Source organism: Podarcis muralis, chromosome 7 (genome assembly GCF_964188315.1).
Source record: "Podarcis muralis chromosome 7, rPodMur119.hap1.1, whole genome shotgun sequence".
Lineage (NCBI taxonomy): Eukaryota > Metazoa > Chordata > Lepidosauria > Squamata > Lacertidae > Podarcis > Podarcis muralis.
Window position 1 is genome coordinate 18,355,130 of NC_135661.1, and position 23,705 is coordinate 18,378,834.

The window sequence follows — 23,705 nt, forward strand, 5'->3', positions numbered from 1 at the left end:
CCTGATTTAGCAGGCTCTTCTGTTCTTTCGATGGATAAAGGTGATTGAGATGAGAGAGGACTGTATCAATAGTCTGTGATCTGAAAATTGCAAACATCTTTGCTTATCCTGCAACCATTGAGTTGCAGTGCTTATCTTGCATACAGTCTAGCTTGAATTGTTAATTATCCTTGCTTCTTGCATTGCTAGTGTATGTGCCTGTGGATTACACTTCATGCATCTGTTTACTCCACAAAAGCTTATTCCATAATGTTCTACCTCTCTAAAAGTTGTATCTGCACAAAAGACACTGGTTACTTTGTAAATCTCTTCTTAATTTTTTAACTTTCGTAATGTTTTATTATTTGACCTATGAAAATGGTGTAATTACTTTTTCAACTTGTATTGAAGTCAAATTATTTGGCAGGGCATCTCTGTTCACTTTGTTCTCTAACATTGTCATTTGCTCTGGCTCTCTAGGTGCTAGAATTTGGTTGGAGTGGCAGAAGGAAATTGAGCTGTTTGCTGATATAGCATATTTCACACTCACAACCCTTTCAGGTATTTCACCCCCTAAATTGTTCTGTGCTTGGTGCTCTGACTAAATGTGCTGCTATTTTATGCTTAACATGAAACTGATCAGATTTTCAGGATTGCCATCTTTTTTTGTTTTTGTTTTGTTTTTTTAAATATTCTTTAGGTTACCAAACGCTTGGTGAAGAATATGTCAGTATTATCCAAGTGGACCCATCGCGAAAGAGAGTTCCTTCAGTATTTCGACGGGCTGTCCTGATTTCTTTGCACACTGTCTTCCCTTACTTGTTAGACAAAGGATTAGTACACCTGGAACATGAACTTCAGACAGAACCTGATGAGATGAGGACTTTGCAAAGCAGACATTTGCGTGGATTGTGGGGAAGGACTTTCTTGTGGCGTTGGTTACAGAAATGGCTTGGCGGATTAACAGAGCAGCAGAGGAAGATGCTCTGTCAGGTTGTCCATTTTCTCAGGCAAGGCATTCCACTCCTTCGTAGGCTGCACCTGGCCATCTTCTATATGAATGGCATTTTCTACCACCTATCTAAAAGGATGGCAGGGATCACATATGTAAGTAGAAAGTATTTGATAGCCCTTTGATGTTCTGTGTGCAATACACTAAAATCCCGTATTTTGGCACTGTTTACTGTGGGCAGGTCTCACTTCCATCCCTGGCATTGGGACAGGGGTGGAGAATAACAAACGGAACCAATGTGTATATCCAATGCTGGTCATTCCCAAAGTATACGTACCGAGATTAAGGGACCCAAGTTAGTTATAGTCAGTAATTTCAGATGTGTCCTCCCTGCATAGGACTTGGTCTGATCTGATAGAGCCTTAAGTTTGGGCTGCCATCCAGTTTCTGTCTCTCAGCACCCTGAGTTTGTTTCTTGTTAGCACTGCCACATGTACAACAGGAATATAATGAAGACTAGGAATCCACTCTACCCCTAAATATCTATGGTGCCATATTACTTATTTGTATGGATCCCCTCCTTGTGGTCAATTTGGTATCGTATGTATTGCCATAGCTCAGCTGCTTGACTACAACTCCCTGTCATCCCTGACCACTGGCCATGCTTGCTGGGGCTGATGAGAGATGGGAGTTCAACATCTGGAGAGCCATAGGTTCCCACTGCTGTTCTAGAGGAGGGCTACTGTCACCAATACCAGCATGGTATTCTGTTCTGTAGTGGTTAAGAGCGGTAGTCTCGTAATCTGGGGGGCCGGGTTCGCGTCTCCGCTCCTCCACATGCAGCTGCTGGGTGACCTTGGGCCAGTCACACTTCTTTGAAGTCTCTCAGCCCCACTCACCTCACAGAGTGTTTGTTGTGGGGGAGGAAGGAAAAGGAGAATGTTAGCCGCTTTGAGACTCCTTAAAGGGAGTGAAAGGCGGGATATCAAATTCAAACTCCTCCTCCTCCTCTTCTTCTTCTTCTTCTTCTTCTTCTTCTTCTTCTTCTTCTTCTGTATGCAGTTCAAGATTCAAAAGTCAAGTGGGCTGGTTTCCATTCTTTCTAAACAAAATCTGTACTTCAACACTGCAGTTCTCTAGGTTTCTTCACAGATCACACTGCAGTTCTCTAGGTTCCTTCACAGATCACACAAAATGCATCAATATCAAGTGGTGTTTTTGTGTCTCCCCCCCCCCCCTCCCAGCTACGCTATGCAGGATTAGATGTAGACAACCAGCATGTTCGATCAAGTTACAGGCTTCTTGGGATCCTTTCAGTGCTGCACCTGGCACTAACAGTTGGTGTCCATGCATACAGCTTCCAACAGAGGCAGAGGGCAAGACAAGAATGGAAGGTGCACCGTAACCTCTCCTACCCAAGGTATGCTAGTGGCATTTTGCTTACCAGATGCTTACAGGGGGTGGTGTAGATGCCTGGGAGCCTCAGGCGTGGGGATCAAATATTCAGGCCCCTCTCTGGCCGTCAAAATTGTGCCCAGGCTACAGCCTTCACTGGTGCTGCTTTGCACCGTGTTAATGTATGTATTTGTTCACACACCTTTGCCTGTGTCCCTGTGCACCACTGGCCCACAGCCCTTGGAAAGTAGCCTTGAAGGGAACGCGGCCTGCAGGATGAAAAAGGTTCCTGCCAGTGTTCTTGAACTATGTAGTATTATTAGCTGGAATGAAGGGCGGGGGCACATGCAGTGGCATCTGAGCTGTGTTCGAAAACCTAGATTAACTTAATATTGTGCTTGACAATCAACAGGTGTTAAGGATGGCTAAAACTGTGTCCTGGCATCAAAACTGGGTAACCAACTCAGTGTGTAATTGGTCTGGTTAAAATGAATTGTGTAATTTGAATGGGTTGGTTATATTGTGTTTGCAAACATTGGGCTTTCAGTACATGGAATTCTCGGTACGTAAATGGCAGAGGGTGATATATTGGGAAAAGAAGGAAAAAGGAAAACCAAAAAAACCAAGAACAGTATGCCTACCCCTACCTTAGAGAAATAGCTCTTGTTGGGTGTCTTCGCATCTTGTTGGAACTTGCTAAGTAACTTTGAAGATCATTTCCCCACACCTTTATTTTTAGGCAGAAAGCAGTACTACCCAGGAACAGCAGTCATAAGTATGAGGGCTAGGAGCGTAATCTTTTTAAAAAAATGGGTGCAAATGTTTACTCAAGAGTAGATGACCTGAAATAGACCCATGTTAGTAACGTCACTTTCTTTCATGTCTACTCTGAGTAGGACTAGCATTGGCTATAACCCTGTTACAAAGCTAAGTTTCTCCTGATGGCGTCATATGCTAGAACCTTGGCAGCAGAAGCATCATCTCCCTTGGGACATTAACCTAAAGAGCACTTGTGCCTGACTTTGTCCTCTCTCAGAACCCAGCCTGAGGAGAAGTTCCTCGGCCGAAGCTCTCGCTGCATTCTGTGCTTAGAAGAACGCCGCCATGCTACAGCCACCCCGTGTGGACACCTCTTCTGCTGGGAATGCATCACTGAGTGGTGCAACACCAAGGTAAACACAGACCCCTCCTAGGATGCTGAACTCTTAAAACAAAAGCCAAGTCCTGTCAGGTTTCCTTTTCGCAGTGGAAATGAGAGCTGTAGGAAAAGAGAAGCTGAAGAAGTAGATTCCCTGAAATAGCTCCTTGGTTTCATTCTTCCCGATGTCTTACCAAAGGAGGTAACTACATGTGATTTGAGTTCTCAACTTTCAATTCTAGCAGGTGCCGATATGCACTTGCATTCTCTGAGTCTAGTTGATAATCTGTTAAGACAATTCCTTAATTTGGGGACGAGGAGCCTGATGTCTTCCAGATGTTGTTGGGAGTCCAGCAGCCCCAGCCAACATGGCCAATAGTCAGGGATAATGGGAGCTACAGTTCAACAGTTGGACTCAAAATGACTAGACTGAGGGTTAGTTCCTATTAGTTTTTAAGAACTGGTTTACTGTTGTAGAATTGACTCTAGCACCTCAAACTCTTCATTGATATCACATTGCAATGAAGGGCAGGTTAGAAATGTTTTAAATAGCAGCTCTAGATACCACAGCAGGTAGCTTTTCTGCACTTCCACAGCATCTACACAATCCTGTCTATAAATATAGCTCTATGCCTGTAAGAGTTCTACATACCATCAAAAGCCCCTGGTACTGAGGGAAGGCCCGTGGTTCCATTTGTAGAGAACTTAGGGTGTGCAAACGGGTAACTGTCAGAAAAAGCTAGCTGGAAAAAGACTTACAAACTGGTTACTGGGAGATGTTTGTTTAGTTAAGATACTTATTTTTCCTCTCCTGCAGGCTGAGTGCCCACTGTGCAGAGAGAAATTCCATCCGCAGAAGCTGATTTATCTGCAACACTATCGATAACAGCCACCTGTGCGGTTGTTAGATTGCAAAGTGTTAGGAACCAACGAAAATACTACAGCTTTTGACCAAGTGTAAGACTTTATTTTGATATTATGATATTAAATTGCTGTGATAAAACTGAGCAGCTTAACACTTGAGTTGCACTGCCTGTACAAGGAGATACGAACTTGTCATCTTACAAAACAAACTTCTGGTGTTGATCCTCTTTCTTTGTAGAACAAAGCACACAAATTACCTAAATTCTGGTATAACCCTTTTAAGCGTTGGCAGGCATCTGCTAGACCTACCAGTAGTGGCACTGTAACTCGCCTGTACAAGGAGATACGAACTTGTCATCTTACAAAACAAACTTCTGGTGTTGATCCTCTTTCTTTGTAGAACAAAGCACACAAATTACCTAAATTCTGGTATAACCCTTTTAAGCGTTGGCAGGCATCTGCTAGACCTACCAGTAATGACACTGTAACTCGTTGACATTGATGAAGCTGAATGTTGGGGGGTTCGGGATAAAAGAAAGTACTTCTTCACACAGCACAAAGTTAAAACTTTGGAATTTGCTCCCAAAAGAGGCAGTGATGGCCAGCAATTTGGGTCGCTTTAAAAAAGAATTAAGACAAATCCATGGGGGATAAGGCTATCAATGGCTACTAGCCACAATGCTTATATTCTGCCTCTGTGAGTGGAGGCAGTATGTTGCTCAATACTGGAAAATGGAGGGAGCGTGCAATTGCCTTCAGGTCCTGCTTACAGGCCTCCCAGAGGCATCTGGTTGGCCACTGAGAGCAGAATGCTGGACTTGATGGGTCTATGACCTGATTCAGCTGGGCTATTCTTATGGGAAACTACATTCTCTGAGAGGTAGTAGCTTAATGAGAACATTTTACCATTCCAAAAGATACTAGGGCATGCATATGGAAATTAATTTTGAGTTTGTGTGCTGCTAAAGTCCCCTATGCCTAATAAACTATAGCTGTTGGTTAGTTTTTTTAAAATATAAAGCTGAAGTTCTAAGTTGGAATGAGCGCCCTACAGTGCAGCGACTGTCAGAAATTCAGTTTGGCAAAGATTGGGGTAATCTTGTACGGTGGGTACATAAGGCAAAAGTAGCCAATAGGGTGCCTCTACCGGTTGTTGCTGGACCATCTCCCATCAGGCCTGGCATGCATGGCTAATAGTCGGAGAGGAAGGGAGTTGTGGACCAACAACACCTGTAGGACTACTGGTTTGCCACCCTTAGCAGAAGGAATATACAGTAGAAGCTGCACCACGTGCAGTCAACAGCTAGAGCTGGTGTGAACACGTTTCCACATAGGGGAGGGTATGTGTCTGCCCTTCTACAGTGTGACGTTTTAGTCCTAGAGTAATGCAGCTGAGGTCTAATACAGAGGAGAGCATGAATTAACCTCTGACAAATTTACTTACTCTACTTTTCTAGCTACTGCCCCAGCTCCGTACCATTTTAACAACACATATACTAACAGATATTAAAGCCCAGTTGATATCACTGGAACTTGCTTCTATGCACAGTGGTAAGGATCAGGATTATTCATTGCAATTTTCTTCTGCAATACCTCAGGTCCCTTGTACAATATTTTTCATAGTATTGTTTAGAAATGTAAACAGATCCCCCTATGACTGACTTCTAAGAACGTTGGGGTGTGGGTGTAACACACATTTTTTCCATACTGCTGAAAGCGGGGCGATCCAATTCACATGGCACAGGATATTTTACACTTATCACAGGTCCGCCCAATACAGAGTGAAAATTTCCTTTTAGACTGCATCATGAGCAGCTGTGGTTTGCACAGTAATGCAAAGGACTGTTTTCAGACAGCTAGAGTTCAAATACATTATTCCAAAATATTTAAATAGAATGGGTTGCATCCAATGTTAATGCTACTCTGAGTGGACCCACTGAAATTAGTAGACCTAAGTTACTCAACACCCATTATTTTCAAGGTTCTGTTCCACATAGTACTTTGGATACAACATAATGTTTAGAGAAAAAGGAAGTAATGTTAACACTTAGTACCTTACGTTGGTTGTTATAAAGACTACTGAACCCAAGAAAGGGACACTGTCTTTTAATAAAGTTTGGAATTTTAAAAAGTCACTTAATAAAACTGTTTATAGCTGTATCACATTGAAAAAGTTTTACATGCAGATCATTTATTTCTATATTTTTCTCCATAGAAAATTAAAAGCTGTGTTAAAACCCACAAAGTCTCGGTCTGCCATGGCCGGTGTAGATGTACCTTGGAGAGGGCTACATGAAGCAAACTTAAAAAGTTTTTTTAAGTATCAAATAAAATGTGTCAAAATACTCTCCACATAATAATTTTTTATAAATTTAATTCCAGACCTCCAGCAAACCCTGGCCCCCAAAAACATGATTAAGAATAATAGTGAGCCATTATGAAAGAGCCAAAAAGAAATCAGCCTTTCCACCATAAAAGCTAAATCAATTAATTCCTTTTCCACTTTGAAAATAAAAAACTCAGGGTAGGCTTATTTCAACGTTCACAAGTTTCCCTCTTAAGTAATATCACCAGAGGTCCTGTAAACAGCCTGTTAGTCAAAACCTGGGACATTACAAAGCAGAAAACATTATCACTGTGTCTCATCTTCCTCTGTAGATGCACAAAGCATTTCAACAATGTACCAGGATGCATTCTGGACTAGATCAACACAAAGGACCCAAAAATAAATAAATACAGTTGTGGGAACTCCCCTGTTCCACACTAGGCTATACTTTTGTGAGGAGGGGGCTTGAAATGAATGTTCTACCTTCTCTTATTACTCTGTCTTGCTAAATGTGCACCAGAAACTTGCGGAATTGCCACTCAAATCCTGCACTTCCAAGGAGCTGAAACCAGTAGCATGTACTTCCCATGAGATGTTTTGAGAACATGGGATGACTCCTGTTGTGCAACAACAGGGGGGGGGGGGGGCAGAAGCAGCCCTTGGACATAACTTATATCCAAAGAATAACAAGATGATATGGCTGATATTCTCTTGCTGGGGGGGGGGGGGGGAGGTGGGGAGCCTGACGCTCAATAAACTGCAGGGGGCGGGGGGAGAAATACAACTTCTTAGTCCCCACCCTCGTTATTACTGATGACTTGGTATGAAGGAAAGAGGCATCATTACAATGGCTCAAAACTGGACTTTTAATTGTAATGAAGGGAGTTGGTCAGCAGGCTCAGTATAATTTCTAGCTAGCAAAGGTCTTCCCCACATCTTCCTTCCCTTTGTATTTCCTCTTGCCGTGTGTGAAGGGTATATATCGATATTTTATCATATGCTGCAACAAAAGGGAAAGAAAAACAAGGCTTTTAGAGCACACCCACGGCACTCCCCTCCCTCTGCTCACTCCGCCTTAAACACCTGAATGTGCTCATGTGTTTGAACAACAGTGGCTATCTTTTTTGGAGGAACTTAGGGCCGTGGACAACGCTTTGTGGGCCACATATCAAAGTGGGTGTGACCAAAGAACAGTGGGTTGTACCAATACCAGTCTTAGCTAAAGTAGATCCATCGAAGCTAATGGACATGACTAACTTAGGTTCATTAATATCAATGGCTCTACTCTTAAAGGGTAAAGGGACCCCTGACCGTTAGGTCGTCACGGATGACTCTGAGGTTGCGGCGCTCATCTCACTTTATTGGCCGAGGGAGCCAGCATACAGCTTCCAGGTCATGTGGCCAGCATGACTAAGCCGCTTCTGGTGAACCAGAGCAGCGCACAGAAACGTTGTTTATCTTCCCGCCGGAGCAGTACCTATTTATCTACTTGCACTTTGACATGTTTTCGAACTGCTAGGTTGGCAGAAGCAGGGACCGAGCAACGGGAGCTCACCCCGTCGCGGGTATTCGAACCGCCAACCTTCTGATTGGCAAGCCCTAGGCCCTGTGGTTTAGACCACAGCGCCACCCGCATCCCATTGGCTCTACTATTAGTAATACTTAATTGGATACAACCCACTTATTTTTTTAAAAAAATTAAGGCCTTTTGGGGGGGACATCACTATCAATAGGGGGAGCCTATGGAAGCAATTAGTATTTTCTTTTAAAAGCTGGATGTCCACTAAAATGTTTTTTGAGTTCAAGTATCACAGCAGGGGATCCAAAGGAGAAATCATTTTTTTCCTTTTAAAAAAACGATGCTTTTGGAAGGAGGTCACATTGGAAACAGCCCCCAGACTACCCTCATCAGTGTTAGACAAAGCCTCAAACTCTACTCCAACTATGGGGGTCTTTCAAAATAAACCCACCACCACTAGCAATTTTTGAGCTACAACATAGCCAGTGATATTGCCATTATGTTGGGGCAATCCCTCTCTCTCATGTTTAGGAGAATCCACAACCTGGAAAAAAGAACAACTTGGTTAGATTCTTACCTTGATTTGCCTTTTCATTGTGATGCAGAAAAGCATAATGAAGTACATCACAAGAATTGGCCAAAAAACTGGAACATTGAAAGCCTCAAAGAATGTACATGTCATTGCGACAAGGATGCCTTTAGTAGCAGAGTGCCTTGGAAGGAAAAGATAGTTGCAGTTAGGTTGACTGTGTACTAAAATTCTTTTAAGGGCATTAATCCCCAATTCACATACCATTTCTGATCTCCAGCATTCTCCCCTCCACTTCCTGGTTTTCCCCGACCACAGTTTGCTGTGACACCTGAATCTGCAACTCATGGTTAGTGCTAACGTCTGGATCACAGTCTGCAAAAAGAGGCTTCTGATCATCCTTGGAAATCAAGGCTCTAATGATATTTTGCTGACCCACAGCAAATCCTAGTTATAGAAAACCATGAAGGCGAGGGAGAAACCTGCCTAGGAGAGGAGTGGGAAGGAGGACCAAGCCCACAGCAACATTCCTGACATCCAAGCCATAAAAGACTATTTCCACCTCTTCCTCAGCATTGCTATCCTGCACCTCACAGCAGAAGGTTCTCTTATGATGCCTTAAGAGGCAGAAAAGAAGATTCTATCACTTCTGCAGAGGGACCAGCTGTCTTTGGACCCTTCTTGTAGCTGTCACCTAGCAGTAGCCATTTCATCAGGCTAGCTGAACTGTTTCCATTTCAGCTGGTCTCCGAGAACTTGGTAACCTAGGTTTAGTACCCGAGTTTGCTGCTTTTCCTCCCTCCTTCTGTGATTTATGTTATGGTTAAGATTAAGGCTCAATGCAATACCGATGGACATTTGGACTTGTGACACCTGAGTTGAGCCTTCAAATCAAGCATACCTATCATGTGGAAGAGGTGGCTAATACTGAAAAGGCACTAGAAGGCCAGAGATTTGGGAGAGGTGGCAACTGGGTGACTGTTAGGTATGCACTGTAAGGAAGGCGGCACAAGCTTGAGGCCAAAGAGAAGGCATGCCTATGAGAGGCAGGAGAACAGGAAAGACGAATGGTCAGGGACTTGAATCCTTTTGCATTGCTATTAAAACGTACTCACCAGAATTTGAACTCTGGCAGCCTTCGAATGAAGGGCCGAAACTCCTCATTTTGTTTTGTAGGTAATGAAGGACCCTCATCTGAGAAGAGGAAGAAATGCAAAGTCTTAGGAACTGCTTTCTTCTGCATTTAACTCTTGCAGGTTCAACCCTTGGCATGCCCAATTAACAAAGGTCAGTAGCAGATGTTTGGAGAGGCCTCTGCTGGAGACCTTGGACCAGTGCTGCCAATCAGGTTGGACAATACTGAGCTCAATGGACAGCCTTATCTGATGTAAGGAGGCTCCCTCTGTTACTACTACCATACTTAGAGCAGGTATGAATGACTGTGCTAGAGACAAATCACCCATTAAAGTGTACAAGGAAACAAAAAATTATTAACAGGTGATCAAAGGGCTGTTACGTGCAAGAGAAATTGCAGCACAGATCTCCACAAAGTATGAAACGTGAAAGCAATGTCATACCAGTCTCAACTGGAGGGGAGGTATTTCAATCCACAGGGAAGTGAAGGAAGTAATACAAAATGAGGGATTCTAACTCTGGCTCTGTCAAAACTCTGTCAGCATTTCTAATACATCATTTATATGTTTATCCTAGGATCTAAAAATGAAATCACTCAACTCCTAGAAGGTGTCATATTCAGTTATGTGCCATGCAATCCACAGGATGTGACTAGCACTGGTTGAACTCTTACATTCAAACCTTACAGGAGTCAGTTGTTCTTGCTATGAAAATTCACACAGGGCCACAAGCAAACATAGAGTGTTATAACACTACAAAAAACACTGTTTTCTGTGGGGATAATTGGGAGTCTGGTCACTCAATAAAGTTGAGAAGTGGTTGGCACTCCAGCACTCTTCGCACCCATAGATAGCAGGTGCAACTTAAAACATACTAAGTTGTGCCTAAGTCCCAAATATGTTCTAGGGTTGTTGTTGTTGTTGTTGTTGTTGTTGTTGTTGTTTGTGTGTGTGTGTACACATATCAGATTTAGCATCCTTTTTTCATAGCAGACAAGCAGAAACCTCCAAGCCTCTCTATCTGATTCTCAGGACTCTCCCCAAGCTACATCGCTCACCAGCCCTGCTTTGTACACACACCCTGCCCGCCTTGTGTGTTTTTGCCAGATTGGAATGTGTCCTTGAAGCCTTCTGATGCTTCGTTCTTGCCTGGATGAAGCATAAATAATGCAATGTGAGTGTGTACAGAAACTAGCTTGTTATGGAAAAGGTGAAATAGACATTTGTTGCTCTCCCCACTTTTGCCTATGGCCCTGCCCAGCACTGGTATGTGGTCCTCAGGCTGAAAAGGCTTCCCCACATCTGATATATAATAAGTTCATGCAACAAACAACACCCATGCAAGAGAAAAGCAGGGCTAGTGATGTTCTTTATACCTGAGTCCTCCATTAGAGAGGGATCTACCTTTGGCGACAAGAAAGCTATGAAAAGGTTTAGGTGGTAGATGCCCAAGGCATATGTCACGATGTACCAACCCTAGGAAGGGGAAGGAAGAAGAAAATGTCAAATGAGGACATGGCTCTAAGTACAGAAACACACCTACCTACACAAAACTGCTTGCGCACAATCTGCAATACTTGACTATATGAGGGGGTTGTTGGGGGTAGCCAACATAGTGCTCCCCAAATATTGTCAACTATAACCCTTATCAGCCCCAGCCAGCATGATGGGGGCTGTAGTCCAAAAAAAATCTGGGGGGCACCATGTTGGCTAGTCTGAAATGGGAGGGCTCAACAATATATGGTAAACGAATAATGTTAATCAGATCCAGAGCAAACGAGGATTGGGGAATCTGTCCATCCCCCTGATGCTGTTCCCACCACACCCAGTAAACATGACCAATGATCAAAGGTGTTTGAAGCTGCTGTTTGATTTCCCTATCCCTGACCTAAATCAACTAGAAGCAAGGAATAAAGCATAAACAGCATGAGAGCAAAAGGGAAATAAGGAGAGATAAAAGAGAAGCATGATATTTAGGGGGGTGGCAGAGATCTTAATAAAGTAGGAGCAAATAAAGATGCAAGTGTGGGGGGCACGAATGTAATGAACAAGCACACCCCGAGCCTGATTTCTCAGTGCAGATGCATCTTAAGGCTAAAATGGAGGTGCTCAAAAGCAATCCAAACAGAAATCTGCTATTCTCCTGTGGTGCTTGTTCCTCCACTTTGTTACAGTCGGATGAATTTATTTTCCCCTGCAGCTTAGAGGTTTTAATCTAAACAAGGGCAAGCAGACAAACAGGGACACTGCTAAAATAAGTAATCAGAAGGTGGGGTGGGAGGGTGGCAGGAGGCCAGCTTCTCAAAATACTCTGAAATGATTCCAAGTTTCCAGCTCATAAGGTGATTTTTCTATTGGCATAAATACAGATAACAATGGAACAATCTACTGGTGTAAATTTACCTATGGAGTTTGATGGCACTCGCTCCCAGGTGCATATACTGTTGCAGTAATCTGGTCCTCCAGATGTTGTTGAACTCCACCTCCCATCAACCCTCGTTAAAGTGGTCGATGCTAAGAGATGATGGGAACTGCAATCCAGCAACATCTGGAAAGCCACAAGTTATCCAGCCCTGAAGAAAACCCTTAACACTGGTTATACCCAAACAGACACAAAAACAGAATCACAGAAGTGCTTTCAGATTACCATTCTTTCCTTACACAAAACTAACAGGAGGTTTATTATGTTCATTATTTATCATAAGAAGAAGAGGAGGAGTTTGGATTTGATATCCCGCCTTCACTCCCCTTCAGGAGTCTCAAAGCGGCTAACATTCTCCTTTCCCTTCCTCCCCCACAACAAACACTCTGTGAGGTGAGTGGGGCTGAGAGACTTCAAAGAAGTGTGACTGGCCCAAGGTCACCCAGCAGCTGCATGTGGAGGAGCGGAGATGCGAACCCGGTTCCCCAGATTATGAGACTACCCCTCTTAACCACTACACCACACTGGCTCTCATAAGATAAAAGGTAAAGGTAAAGGTACCCCTGCCCATACGGGCCAGTCTTGCCAGACTCTAGGGTTGTGCGCTCATCTCACTCTATACGCCGAGAGCCAGCGCTGTCCGCAGACACTTCCGGGTCACGTGGCCAGCGTGACAAGCTGCATTTGGCGAGCCAGCGCAGCACATGGAACACAGTTTACCTTCCCGCTGGTAAGCGGTCCCTATTTATCTACTTGCACCCGGAGGTGCTTTCGAAATGCTAGGTTGGCAGGCGCTGGGACCGAACGACAGGAGCGCACCCCGCCGCAGGGATTCGAACCGCCGACCATGCGATCGACAAGTCCTAGGCGCTGAGGTTTTACCCATAGCGCCACCCGCGTCCCTTCTCATAAGATACTGCTTCAATAATCAGTACAGTACTATTATCTTCTGAATCAAATATTTTTCAATGCTACTCATATTAGTTCTGTGACATTTCATTTGTGCAGACAATTATCTTGCATATCACATGTAATTTAGTATCTCTCGTTAAAGGTATGTAAAGGAAGTAAAAACTGTTGCTTCCATCAAACTTAAATATCTTTGAACCAACAATAAACAGAGTGACTCCACACACATGCAGCAGGATCAGCAAGTGGTGCTCAGTCCTCTTACCTGCAGTAGATAAACTCTTATCATGTAGATAAAACTTAAACCCAGCGTTGCAACCCATCGCACTGCAGTATAAGGAGTAGATTTGTCTAACCAGGACTGATAAATCTAGAAAAAATGCAGTATTAAGATATTCATCAAGTTGCTAATAATAACAGCCTATCATCACTTGTCAAAAGACTGCAAGCTATTACAACAGCATTATATAGCTAACAATTACAGCAGCGATCCTGTATACTGTTTAGGGAAGTTCTTAATGTTTGATATTTTATCGTGTTTTTAATATTCTGTTGGGAACCGCCCAGAGTGGCTGGGGGAACGCAGCCAGATAGGCGGGGTATATATATTTTATTATTATTATTATTATTATTACTACTACTACTACTACTACTACTACTACTACTACTACTACTACAGTACAGTGTGTACTACTACTACTACTACTACTACTACTACTACTACTACTACAGTACAGTGTGTACTACTACTACTACTACTACTACTACTACTACTACTACAGTACAGTGTGCACTGGAGTTTTGGGGCTCCAGCTCCCATTGGTATTGTCAATGGTCAGGGATGATGGGAGCTGTAGCCCAACAACGTTGGAGGGGGGCACACGTTTCACACATGGTCGTCTCATTGAGTTCAACAGGACTCAAAAATACAGAACTATCTGCAGGACTGACTGCATGGTGAGTGCAATCTTGAATGTGCACACAGTGCAATTTGAGTGCTCCCAGTCAAGAGTTCCCCAGATACCTGATGCCTCTTCCACCACTCCTATGGGCAAGTAGAAGGTGAGAGATCTGGCTGCAGTTCCTTTCTGTAAGTTGCAGCTTTAAACTACCCTGAGTGATAACTCCTTTGATTTTATTTATGCATCTCTCAGCCCCTCATGTGAAACTAACCTGTCCAAGTCTTGTGAAAAATCTAAAGACCACTGAAGATTTGCCATGAATGGACTCGCCAGTACTGTCCCCTTCTGACATTGTTGCTGTGGAAACAAAAGCAAGAACATTAACGTAACTGAGCTTTGGCATAAAAGGAAGGACTTCTTCATGCAGCGTATAGTTATTAAACTATGGAGTTTGCTCCCGGAAAGGGCAGTGATGGTCACCTACTTGGTTGACTTAAAAAGAGGATTGGAAAAATTCGTGGAGGAAAAGGCTATCAGTAGCTACAAGTCACAATGGCTAAGCTCTGCCTCTATGGTTGGAGGCAGTAATATTTCTGACTACCAGCTGCTGGAAGCCACAGGAAGGGAGAGTGCTATTAGGTCCTGCTTGCCAGTTTCTGATAGGCACTGTGAGAACAGGCCGTTGGACTAGTGCCATCTAGGATTTTCTTACATTCCTCCACATTTTCATCCTCCCAACAACCCTGTGCAGTAGATTAGACTGAGATAGACTGTGACTGGTCCAAGGTCACCCACTGAGTTTGATGGCTAAGTGAGGATTTGAACCCTGGTCTCCCAAGGTCCTCGTCTCCCACTACACTACACCTGAATTTGTTTAATCTGTATTCTATTCTATTATTATTATTAAATTTGTGTACCACCCTTTATATGAAGATCTCAGGGTAGTTCACAGCATAAAAATGCAAAATAAAACAAAACACGGTGGCTCTGCAGTCTGATGTACCACGCTCTGCCTGCCATTTCAAATGCAGAGTTCCACTTTCATTGAAAAGGGGAGGAAAGATACCCAAATCTGAAATCTTTGCCTGGCTTTCATCTCCTGTTCACAACTCAGCACAATTCTGTGACACAGAGTAAGCATGTGAGCAAAATGCAGACCCATTAGTTCTCTTGATTTATGACGGAAGGGGGAACAGCACTTTGTGCAATTCTAAGTATCTCCACAGTAGCTGCTGTGCCACATCATCAAAAGGATCACTTGGTACAACTTCCTGGTTGGCCATTTCTACGGGAGGCGGGGCTATGCTTCTCTAAGCAAGAGTGCAATTCTACTCCCAGAGCTACAGAGCAGAAGCATACAGCCACAGCATTAAGTGCTTACAGAAGGAGGAAACGGGATCAGAAAAAGAAAGAAGAGATGCCATGAAAAAAAGCATCTCTCACAACAAAGGAATTGGGAGAGGTTGACCTAAAGATAAGCAAGTAGTTAATCATTTCACCATATTAACAAGGCAATTCACAAACACCTCAAGTTGCACAGTTCTACTGAAGATACAAGGATCATAATATACTCTTGGAGCTAATGAGAGACTGTTTCCCAAGCTTAAGTGCTATGGAGGGGGGTGGTTTACAACTACGACTCCCAAGCCCTTCTACCCCAATTAGGCGTTTAAAAAACCTGAATGATAGAGACAAGCTTTTCTTTTTAAAAAATCCAATTGCTATGGGGTGTGTGGAGAGGTTGGGTGCCTCTAAGGCACATCTGGCTTGCAGGCTGGGGCTTCCCTACCAGTGTGGCAGAGCAGGGGCTGACCAACATGACCAAAAATAAATCCACCCCAGCTGCTCAACATGTCATATGCATATTACGTGATTTTAATAGAATTTAGACACTACCATTCAACACAAATATTTTCAGGGTGGTTTAAAACAATAATAGGCAGAAGAATAAAATACGCAGTAAAACAATAAATGAAATAAAGCAGGGGGGAAAGGAGAAGGGTATAGCACAGGTTAAACTGAGGGCTTAAAAGCCCAGGAAAACATTACAGAGGTCTTTATCTGCTGCCAAAAAGGACACTTAAGGAGGTACCAAGGAAACTTCCCTGGGGGAGAAAATTCCACAAGCGCACAGACATCATCTCAGAACACTGGTTTTCAACTGATGGGTTCCGGAACCAACTACTGGGTAGCAGCCTAACCTAAGGTGGGTCACAACAACAGTATTGCCGCCATAAAAATACATGGTAAAAAAATTATGAAGTGGGTCCGCAAATTCATGTTTGAATTAAAAGTGGGTCCCAGATCTGAAAAGATTTATGACTACAGAGCTGTTATTATGGGGTTATTAATTAAATGTTTATACCACCCTTCATCCAAAGATCACAGGGTGGTTTACAATATAAAAACACAAAAGTACATATCATAATAACAAACCGAAACTATATCCCTCCCTGCCCCATTTAAAAGGCCATGGATTATTTAAGTAGCCAAAGGCCTGGGAAAAGAAGAATATTTTTTGCCTAGCAACTAAAGATATGTAACAAAGACACAAGGCGAGCAGCATTCCACAAACATTCCACCTAGAAGGCACCTTCCCCGTAACCACCTTGGTTTCAATGGCAGGAGCTCCAGGGTGTCATGAGGGGAAGCAGCTGGCTAATCACCTTGTTGGGTGGTCAAATACATTTTCCATCCTAGATGAAGTTAGTAGAAGGCAAAAGTTAGCTCATATCACTAGTACTATGGCATGCTGAATGAAGCAATCAGGAAACGACTCCGTAGGGATGCAAGGATTGCCCTGCTGGATTAGAGCAAAGGTCCATCTAGTCCTCCAGCACTTTGTTTCCAACAGCACACAGCCATGTGCCTCTTTGGATACTCAGAAGGCCTAATATTCAGGGCCATATTTCCTCTGTACATGGCGGTATTGCAAATAGGTGCTACAACAAAATGTCAGTGTATCCTCACCTCCTAGCAAAAGTGCTCCTGTTTAAGGTATTGACCACTCAGCCATCTTCTCTAGGAAACTGTAAGCAACAAAGGACTCGCATGGGGCATTCTGCTTCCCCCATACCCAACTTTGTATTTATCTGGGGTCTCCCTTATTTCTCAATGGCCCCCATTTTAGCTCAAACCCTATCAATATTTACCACCTGACTTCACTATTACAGGAGGTGACCTAGGGGCAACCCAAGACATTTTGGCACCTCAAGCGGATCCCAAAATGGGCCCTCCTTTCCCACCAGGGAAGATCTACATCAGGAGCAAGGCAGGAAGAAAGACTGACATCTGGGTCTGCTGGTCCAGTGAATCCCGCCGCCTGAGGCAGTCGCCTCACCTTGTCTTATGTGTGGGCTAGCCCTGGTGTGACCACTAACAGCCACGGAAATACCTATCTCTGATTTCGCTGTGCAGTCAGCTATAATAAGCTTTCAACACACAGTGCAGCTGGACTGTTTTCGTCCAGCAGGTAAGCCCTAAGTGGTCTGTAAATCACTCCAACTGATCTCCATAATGGAAAACGGAACTCACCTATTAGCAGACCATTACTCAATGGTAAAGCGCATGATATGTATGCAAATGATCCCCATGAACCCCACTTCACTCCTTGGCATATCCACTTTAAAAATTCTCAGGAAAACAGGGATGAGGGGGACTTCTGCCTGAGTTCTTTGAACTGCTTTCAGGGTAGATCAATAATGATCTGACTCAGTAATAAGGTAGTTTCACATGTCTGTGTATCTGGAGGAAACACTAATTATAATAAGGGTCCCATTCATACTATCAATAAAGCACTCTTACACCAATTTAACAGTCATGGCTTCCTGCAAAGAATCCTGTAGCTTTCAGGGTTTCCTAACAACTCAGCACACTAAACAATCAACAGTTTCTACAACTCTTTGGGGGAAGTCAGGACTGTTAAAGTGGTATAGGAGTGCTTTAAATGTATGGCGTGGATGCAACCAAGGTCTTATCTGATATTAGACTTCTGGGTGGCCTGGGAAACAAAGTATCAAGAATCCCAAGTGACATAAAAGAAAAAAAGTACTGAGAAAAACCATTAAGGAGGAAACTCTATGCCGACAGTTCTAGGATTAAGCCACATTTGACTCAACAGGATTTACTTCTGAGCAGATGGGCATGGGACCAAGGTGCCTGAAGACCAGTATCTCCCAGTAATAACTTTGTCCCTGAGTTTTAAAAAAATGAATCCAAAAGTGTTACAAAGGCTACAGTGCTGAAAGCACTAGAGGCCTGTTTCTCTTTCCAGGCAGGCGTCAAGGATCAGATGCCAGCACCTTTCACACATAAGCTACAAAACCAAAGTATTGGGCAGCAGGGAGAACAGGAAGACTGCAATAGAGTCCACTGCCAAAGTAACCCTCAGAGGGTTTAGCTTTATTACGTTTGAATATGCTCTCTGTGGCAGCCCCCAAATAGTGAAATTCCTTCCCCACAGAGGTGTGTCTAGCATCCACATGCTGACATCACACCTCTTTACTCTAGCCTTTGACACTGTATAGATTTGGTATGTATCAGGACCCATTGTATTCTTCTGACTGCAAACTGCTGTAACTGATTTTACTATTGCATTTCTATATTGCTGTACTCTGCCCTGGGGCAATTATTGTTCAAGGCTTGGAAGAAATCCAATAAATAATTAATTAATTGATATAATATTGCTTCTCGCTTTTTAAAAAACGCAAAGCGATTCACAAGCAAGCAAAAAATATGTATATACAATTTGTTAAAATCCAAAAACATTAAAAACTGAATTCCAAAGGCCTTAATTCTGATACAAAACTGAATTCCAAAGGACGTACTTTGGTATACAATTTTGTTTTGTTTTGTTCTGTTTTGTTTTCTACACGGGTCCTATTTCTTTTATTTTCTTTTTTGTGTCTTATCTTACCCTGTGCGCTTGTAATTATGTAGTTTTTTTGTATTTCAATAAAGAATATAAAATAAAACAAGTATGAGAACGAGATCTCCTGAACATGGGCCAACTAACAGTCACATGCCTTTGTAGGTTGGTTGTCAGATGGTGCCCTGCTATTGGACGTGGGGAGTTTCAGGTGGAAAAAGTACCATGCCACTACTCTGGCTGGCTGTACTGCCCCTCAAGCAGGCAGGTTAAGGAGAAACAGCATGTAAGACCATTACAGAACTGCAGTACTTTTTCCAGCCAAGAGCATTTACTGCTAAGCTATGAGTTCAGGTATTATAATTGCTGTTTGCTTGAGGGCCATCAGGGGATAAACAAACTGCATGGCAGTTACACTTTCCCTTAACTATCTCTCTTCTGGCCACATAAAACAAACCCATACAACCATTATGGCACCAGCAAATCTGCTCATTTCTAGCCTGGGTCCTCCATGGCAAACCAGTTGTGCCAAATGCCACCAAAACACAAGAGATTCACTTTGCTGCCAATAATTTTCTCAGAGTGAACTCTGCTCACAGTTCCCTGCTTACACTTTATGAGCCTGGACTAAGCGCAAGCAATCTTGCCACAGGCACCAAGTCACATAAACAGTGTTTGAAGGAGGCTGCAGTGGCAACAATGATTGTGGGCCAAGGTGTAGAGGACCCTACGAAAGCAACATTTTGCCCACACTTTGAATGATATTGAGCTGGGTTGACAGAGAGGAGCAGAAACTATATCTGGGATTGCGAGGAGAATTCCCACTAGGGTGAGGTCTTTTTCTTGGAAAAGGAGAATTAATGGGGGCGGCTACTCTTGCCCATAATTCATTTTGCTCCAGATAGACAAGTTTTTGCTCCATGTGGGTTATTTTGAGTACAATTGCATAAAGAATAATCCACTGAGAATGCCAGGCTAGCTTTTTAAAGGCAAGGAAGGTCCACAAAATACAACCGGGTGTGTCCTGAATTACTCAATGACAGAATGTCATTCGCTGTCCACACCCGGTAGTCTCATCAACCTGTTCCAGGGGAGGAGGAAAAGATTACAACTGAGCCTCAGTTCCAGGCTGATAAATTGGCCTTAATCATCTTCATCAAACCAAGGAAGTCTCAACCTACTTGAAAAATAACACCACCTTAAAAATCCAGTTACCCAAAATGGGAGGCTTCAGTACCCCTTGTTTAAATTGTCCACATTTAGCATGCAGCGGTGTCCCCACTCCTCTATCCCACATACAAGACGGAAACAAGATTGTCTTAATCCCACTGTACATAGTGCAATTGGAAATAATCACCCTTAGCCCAATGACTAAGAGTAGACTAGCATTTGAAGCACACATACCCCAGTTGCTATTATAGGGACAGAGGAATAAACCACCCCCCAAATAATTATCACCATTTGAGTGGCAGTAAGTACAGTGGTACCTCAGGTTACATGTGCTTCAGGTTACAGACGCTTCAGGTTACAGACTCTGCTAACCCAGAAATAGTACCTCGGGTAACCCAAGGTACCACTGTAGTCATATCCCACGCCATACATTTAAAGCACATGACTCTGAATATTTACCCTTACCATTCCCAGCACCATTATTTAATTTTTTTTGGAGGGTTGGGAAATGATGTACTCTAAATACACAGAGTAGATTTGACAAGTAAAACCAGAGGCTGTAGATTAAGGAGGAAAGGTGACCCTATGGCAAAGTGGGGGAGAAGGAGGAGGAATAAGAGAGGCTAGCATTTGAAAGAAAAAGAAATAAGTGTCAATGTACAGTATCAAATAAAGAACCCCTCATCACAAGTTGGTTTTGTAGCAGAACAGTGATGTGGGTAAGGGTCCCTCTTAATAACAACAATAGTTTGACAAGTATCCTCCACCTGCCCCCCGCTGTCCCCAACTTGGCATGACGAGACCCCCCCCCCCAAGGCTGAAAAATCCCCCCTTAATAATAACTTTGTGATTACCTCTCCAAGCAGCTCCCCAACTTACTAGGTAATTTATTATGATAATAACAATTTCACAAGGCCCCCCCCCAAGCCACGCCCCAGCTCCCCATAAAGCAAAACCACCCTTTGTAGCAATTTTGCATGGATTTTCCTCAACCTCTTGGTATGGACAGGACCACAAGGCTGAAAATCCTTACATTACAACTCCTCCCCCCCCCCCAAAAAAAAAACCACTACCCGGTTTGTCAGAGCAAAAAAAAAAAAAATCCCTTTATGCGTCATTATTTTTATTATTAATTATTATTATTTCTCAAGGACCTCCCCCGTGCAGCCCTTAGCTTATCGAGACCAGCCTGAAAAGCCCCACTTTTAAGATTTGATTTCTCAAGAAGGGCCGCCTCTCCCAGCTCGCCATGGCGGAGAGCCCCAAGGCTAAAATTTCGTTATTTTGGAAATGGGGGGGGGGGGGAGAAGGGAAAAAAACCTCGTTCCTCCTCCCGCGTCAGCCTGGGACCTAGAGAGCCCTCCTCCCACCCTCTCACGGAGGGCCCGGCCTCATCGCCGGGGCAACGGCGGGGCCTCGGGCCTCGCGGGGGTAACTTACAGGCCGCGCCGGGTGTCCCTCCTTCCGCTTCCCGCCCCGCCTGACCAGGCAGAGCCGCTGCCCGCGCCAACCCCTCCTCCTCCTCCGCCTCCTCCTGCTGCCGAGATGGCGGCAGCGCGAAGCCGACAGAAGAGCTTCCGCTACCGGGGCGAAGAGGAGAAGGAGGAGGAGATGGCGGGGGCGGAGGGTGGAAGGTCGGCCGCGCAGACCACAGGGATGCTCGCGCCTGCTCACCTGGCGGCCGCGGAGTTCAGTGGGGTTTACTCCTTAAGGAAAAGGCACAGGGGACGCAGCAGCCGCTTCACTATTTCCTTTCCTCCGAGGAGCTCAAGGTGGCGCACGGAGTTCCTCTCCTCCTCCTCCTTATTTTAGTCACACAACAACCCCGTGAGGGAGGCTAGGCTGAGAGTGAGTGACGGGGCCCCCAAGGTCACAGCTTCGTGGCTGAGTTGGGAATTTGAACTCTGGCCTCCCTTTACCTTTTTACCCCCCACCCCGCACAGGAGTCCGAGGGGTGGGGGCACAAAATAAAAAAGAAGAAGAAAATACAGTGCTTTTTTCAATTAGAATAAGATATTTTATTTGATTATTGATGTAAACCCCCAAAATGTATTTTCTATAATTGGAAGTTTTTACCAATACATTTTATTTATATGCCAGATGCAAGTAAAGATTCTTCTTCTCCTGGGATTGCTCTGGTTTCACGCATGGGAAACGTCCGTGTGATTCTGGGAAACCTGATGTTCTTTCAAGGCGAAATAGGAATTTCTGGTATTTCAGTGCTTTATTTGGGGGGGAAGGTTGCTGGTACTTGCCCTAAAGTTATTACAGTAAGTGCCACACTTTTAACATCAGGGAGGTGAGTGCCGGTACTGCGTACCCTTGGGTACCCCCATAAAACCCACTGAAAACCTATATTTATACCTAGGGGTGGGGGAGCAACAGTACCAAAAGGAATTATTGTGAAAGCAAGAAATTATTTTTTGGGAGGTGGGGGGATTTTATTCTCGCTCAATGCGCCATATAACTCGAATCCACTCCTGCTCCTCTAGGTCTTATCTACTATGCACGTAGCAACCATTTTGCATGGCAGTTCCACTCCTGGCCCCTGCGTGCAACAGTGAAGCGCACATAAGCCCACTCCACCACGTTTTGTCCTGTTCTGCCCCATTTTGCCCCCACTGTTCCACCCCCTTTTGCACCCATTTCCAGGTTGCCATGATGTGGGCATGAGCAGAGACATGCCAATTGGATGTGCATAAATCAGTTGTTGCCTATACTAAGAGGAAGTGCCCAGAAATTCATAGGGGGGAAAGACAGCAATATTTTAAGAGCTACATTTGTGAGCTTCAGCCTGTTGAAGTCACACCAAAGTCATGTTTTGGTCTGCCATTTTGATTCAGTGTGGCAGCTGGCATCCAAACATAGATGAAGGCTGCTGCCCCCCACCTCAGGAACCCTCATGCTGAGTTTGGCAATGATATCATGAGGCATGCAAACCTATCTCCCAAACCATGCAAAATTATGCCAAAGTCCTGTTTCAGTCCACCACCTTGATTCAAAATGGCGACTGGCATCCAAAAGGCAATGAAGTCTGCCACCCCCACTATACGCCTAAAAGCCTATGGTTTGACTCTGTCCTCACACTCAACAGTACTACAACACAAGATACAGTGGTACCTTGGGTTACATATGCTTCAGGTTACATACGCTTCAGGTTACAGACTCCACTAACCAAGAAATAGTAAAAGGTAAAGGGTAAAGGTACCCCTGCCCGTACGGGCCAGTCATGTCCGACTCTAGGGTTGTGCGCCCATCTCACTTAAGAGGCCGGGGGCCAGCGCTGTCCGGAGACACTTCCAGGTCACGTGGCCAGCGTGACGAAGCTGCTCTGGCGAGCCAGAGCCACACACGGAAACGCCGTTTACCTTCCCGCTAGAAAGCGGTACCTATTTATCTACTTGCACTTTAGGGGTGCTTTCAAACTGCTAGGTGGGCAGGAGCTGGGACCGCAGACGGGAGCTCACCCCGCCGCGGGGATTCGAACCGCCGACCATGCGATCGGCAAGCCCTAGGCACTGAGGATTTACCCACAGCGCCACCCGCGTCCCCTACAAGAAATAGTACCTCGGGTTAAAAACTTTGCTTCAGGATGAGAAC

The 23,705-nt window shown here is 44.2% G+C and overlaps 2 protein-coding genes across 4 annotated transcripts; one reads left to right on the plus strand and one right to left on the minus strand.

Annotated features, from left to right (window-relative positions):
• The first annotated feature begins 716 nt into the window (after nt 1-716).
• PEX10 (peroxisomal biogenesis factor 10) lies at nt 717-4,471 on the plus strand. Its single transcript, XM_077931325.1, has 4 exons — nt 717-1,086; nt 2,176-2,351; nt 3,363-3,498; nt 4,282-4,471. Exons 1-4 carry the CDS (start codon nt 856-858, stop codon nt 4,348-4,350), a joined length of 612 nt encoding a protein of 203 aa, XP_077787451.1. The 5' UTR covers nt 717-855; the 3' UTR covers nt 4,351-4,471.
• A 1,947-nt stretch (nt 4,472-6,418) lies between these two features.
• RER1 (retention in endoplasmic reticulum sorting receptor 1) lies at nt 6,419-21,863 on the minus strand. Of its 3 annotated transcripts, none has more exons than XM_028740942.2 (7): nt 21,780-21,863; nt 14,340-14,425; nt 13,432-13,536; nt 11,212-11,311; nt 9,818-9,896; nt 8,751-8,886; nt 6,419-7,654 (listed from the first exon to the last, which is right to left on the minus strand). In XM_028740942.2, exons 2-7 carry the CDS (start codon nt 14,418-14,420, stop codon nt 7,565-7,567), a joined length of 591 nt encoding a protein of 196 aa, XP_028596775.1. In that variant the 5' UTR covers nt 14,421-14,425; nt 21,780-21,863; the 3' UTR covers nt 6,419-7,564. The 3 variants fall into 3 exon arrangements, with proteins under 3 accessions (XP_028596775.1, XP_028596773.1, XP_028596774.1); XM_028740940.2 differs by lacking the exon at nt 21,780-21,863 and adding an exon at nt 21,546-21,701; XM_028740941.2 differs by lacking the exon at nt 21,780-21,863 and adding an exon at nt 21,426-21,510.
• Nucleotides 21,864-23,705: the final 1,842 nt, after the last annotated feature.